Genomic DNA, 4,002 nt, shown 5'->3' with positions numbered 1-4,002 from the left:
TTACCAGCTACTAGAACGCCTACCGGCTACTAGCATCCCTTCCAGCTACTAGCTCCCCTACCAGCTACTAACACCCCTACCAGGTACAAGCACCCCCTCCCTCGCCCCCACCTACCCAAAAGCTGAACGCAGATTTATTCTGATCCAATAAGTTATAGCTACAGTTTTTATGCCATGTTAAGGATTGCCCCGACGTAAGACTATTGTTGTCTGTCTGTTAGGTTAGCGAGCAGATGGTCCCTTGGGAAGGTTATCATCCCAGTGGTAGAGATATATATTCTCTCTCTCTCTCTCTCTCTCTCTCTCTCTCTCTCTCTCTCTCTCTCTCTCTCTCTCTCTTTATTTGAAGCTCTATTTTGTTAGCCTTTCCTGTCGAACCAAGATTCTGGTATTCCATTTATTGAGTTTATTCTAATTCTTTAGTTACTAGTCATTTTTACAGCTTTGAATAGAATACCTCTATTATCGATTTGTTTACACTGCGCTGGCAACTCTGTCAGGATTATTTCCACTGTGAACTAACTGGCCGGAGGGAGGAGGAGGAGGGTGACACACAGCTGCCGGCCACTCGAACGCCACGAAAATAAGAGAGTTTCGAGAGAAAATCTATGTTTTTTTATGTGTTTGCGTGGAAAAGAAAAGTAAATAGACAATGAATACTTCTGTTTTTAATATTTCCCCTTTTGTCCAATCCCTTCATTGTCGCGTTTAAGGTGGCTTTTTTTTTTTTGAGGAAAGGATTCAGACGAAAGCCAATTTTGACAACAAAGAGCTACACCACCGCGGCACGTGCCTTCTGGACACGCGCCACCTACGATATTACGTACACGTGCGCATGGGTGGAGCCTGCCTCCTTCATTCCGCCAAGCTATTGGTTACAGAAATGGCGGGAGGAATCCCCATTGGCTGACGTTATACGCTAGGGGCGGGGCTTATGCACGTGCGTTAGGTCTCAGAGTTTCGGCACGCGCAGAATCATTCCGTTACCGCTACGGGTCGAAGGGACGTATTGTCGGAGGCTGGAATTCGAGTGAAAGAAAGAGAGAGAGAGAAAGAGAGGCGGCGGTAATATTTGAAGTGAACCCAGGAAAACCGTTAGCCGTCAATATCGGGTAAAAGTGTGTACGTATCTATCAGTCCAGCGAAAGAGAGAGAGGGCGAGAGAAAGAGAGAGAGCGAGAGAAAGAGAGAGAGGGAGAGCCAAGTGTGGTTTAAGCTTGTCCCCTTTTGTGCTGTGAATTATGATTGAAGCGAGACGCTGAGAAAGTCGAAGGAAACTTTGAGTGTCGATGACAGAACGATGTCCAGGAATGCGGTCATGATGTCGGGACAAGTGAAGCTGGAAGTCCAGAGCCCCGTGAAACTGGACGTCCTGAAGCCGTCGAACGCCGCTAACATCCAGAACAGGACTTCAGGCGTGTCTTCCAAGGGCGTGAAGGAGAGCAACATCGGCAGGACTGCTTTAAATAGGAGTGCGATTAACAAGATCACATCCAGGACTAATAGCCTTAGGTCATCCCCGCCCTCCTCGAAGTCCCCTCACAAGGCTCTCACGCCCATCAGACCTTCGCCAAATGTCAAGTTCTCCTCGAGGTCGCCCGCCTCCTCGCCCTACGTCAGGACGCCCACTTCGATGACCAGGCTTAGCAGCGCTTCGTCAGGAGGTCTGGGGACGCCGTCGCCCGGGAAGTGCAGGAGGAGGATATCCTATTCGGACGGCGGGGATTTGCCGGTTCCGGTGTCCAGGAGGAACGCCCGTGAGAGGAACAGGGTTAAAATGGTAATGTTGCATTTCGCTTTCGTTGTCATTTTCTGCATTTTACTTTTGTTGCATTTCACTTTCATTGTCATTTTCTGCATTTTACTTTTGTTGCATTTCATTTTCATTGTCATTTTCTGCATTTTACTTTCGTTGCATTCCACTTTCATTGTCATTTTCTGCGTTTTACTTTATAGTTATTGTACTTATAAGGGGCTCTCAGTAGAGCGCAGACCTCCGCCATGGCAGCACATTTCTTGACCTGTTTGCTTGACCTTGACCTTTCATTTTACTTTGTAGTTATTGTACTTATAGATCGTTGATATTGCATCTTTCAACTAGAGGGGAACTGAGTAGAGTGCAGACCTGCGCCACTGCGGCTTATTTCTCGACCTTTTGCTTGACCTTGACCTTTGACCTAGGACTTTCAAAACTGAATCAGCTTCCACTTCTCTATGAGTAAAATTGTGGCCAGGAAGTTGCTCCCACACAAACGACCTTTTACCCTACCTTGACCTTGACCTTTGACCTAGGACTTTCAAAATTGAATCACTTCCACGTCTTAACATAGCAATTAATCATTGAGAGTTTCACTATGCTATGAGTAAAATTGTGACCAGGAAGTAGCTCATACACAAACGACCTTTTGCCCAACCTTGACCTTGACCTTTGACCTGGGACTTTCGAAATAGAATCTCTTCCACGTCTCAACATAACACTTAATCCTTGAAAGTTTCACTACTCTGTGAGTAAAAATGTGGTCAGGAAGTTGTTCACAAACAAAGAAACAAACACACAAACAAAAGCGAAAACGTAACCTAATCTCAACTTCGTTGGCAGAGGTGCTTAGCAAGATATAATTCAAAATTCTCATATTTGGATGTTTTGCCTTTACAAATGGCTACAATTCTTTCACTGGGTTAATTACTTTTCTTGTAATTTTCTTATTTTCTTTCCTCACTGGGCTATTTTCCCTGCTGGAGCCCTGGGGCTTATGGTATCCTGCTTTTCCAGCTAGGGTTGTAGCTTAGCAAGTGATAATAATGATAATAATAATACTATCGACTAAGCCTCTTCACGTGGTAATTATGAGTGTTTCTTTCCTACTGCAAATGTATATAAAGTACTTTTGTCGAATATTAATCTTCATTAGTGTCTTTTACACATACTCATACTACAACTACTACCACTGTTATTATTGCTGCAACAACAATAACAACAACAACTACTATCTCTACTACTATTGCTGCATCAACAATAACAACAACAACTACTACCACTATTATTATTGCTGCAACAACAATAACAACAACAACTACTATCACTACTTCTATTGCTGCAACAACAATATCAACAATAACTACTACCACTATTACTATTGTAACAACAACAACAACAACAGTTACTACTACCACTATTACTATTGCTACAACAACAACAGCTACTACTACTACTATTACTATTGCTGCAACAACAATAACAACAACAACAACTACTACTTCTATTACTACTACTACTATTGATACAACAACAACAACTGCTACTACTACTACTACTACTCTAATGATGGTAATAATATATAATGTCAAGTTACTCATGTACATTAACATGGAAAAAGAAAAGGGTACTCTTTGAATAACACTAATATTGATTAAAACTACGTTTATTAACATTTTAAAGATGTTTAATCTACCTTATATAATAAAGAACAAATGCACACACTCTCTCTCTCTCTCTCTCTCTCTCTCTCTCTCTCTCTCTCTCTCTCTCTCTCTCTCTCTCTCTCTCCCTAGGAGTTACCATGGGCATGTACTCCTTTGCCGTTTTCTTTCTTCTGCCTTACTGTCAAACCTCTAAAGTTTTACTTCATAGTGCAATTTTAGGGTCACTCCTCCAGTTTCACTTGGCTGCTGAACGGCCTCCTAGGCCCTAGCGACGAACTTTACTGAGTAAATTTATAAATCAAATCTATCTGGGAGTCACGAGATAAGAAACAACGGTTTCAATCATAGTAAGGATCATTAATTTTACTTTTACTTATTTCAGACAAATAACTATTTTCAGTCAGCATAGAGAACTTGTACAGTAGTTGCTTGATAGCCAAGAAAGAGAATGAGGATTACAATTTCAGTCTAAACTGTGAATAAAAATCTCTTATCAGGGTAGGATAAAATGAGAAGTCAGGTTTCAGTCTAGATTGAGAACTAAGAGTCGAGTTTTACCTTCTCCTCCCTTCCCTGGCC

At 42.2% G+C, this 4,002-nt stretch overlaps 1 protein-coding gene across 1 annotated transcript in view; it reads left to right on the top strand.

Moving 5' to 3' along the window:
- The first annotated feature begins 1,298 nt into the window (after nucleotides 1-1,298).
- Nucleotides 1,299-4,002, top strand: part of LOC137645097 (uncharacterized) — a 22,170-nt gene continuing 19,466 nt past the window's right edge. The window contains exon 1 of the mRNA XM_068377944.1: nucleotides 1,299-1,780. Coding sequence (XP_068234045.1) covers nucleotides 1,301-1,780 — 480 coding nt within the window. The 5' untranslated portion in view covers nucleotides 1,299-1,300. The remainder of the gene's footprint in view (nucleotides 1,781-4,002) is intronic.

The sequence above is a fragment of the Palaemon carinicauda genome, chromosome 8 (assembly GCF_036898095.1).
Source record: "Palaemon carinicauda isolate YSFRI2023 chromosome 8, ASM3689809v2, whole genome shotgun sequence".
Taxonomy (NCBI): domain Eukaryota; kingdom Metazoa; phylum Arthropoda; class Malacostraca; order Decapoda; family Palaemonidae; genus Palaemon; species Palaemon carinicauda.
The sequence above is the reverse complement of the archived record's forward strand: the minus strand, read 5'-3'. Positions and strand labels throughout refer to the sequence as shown.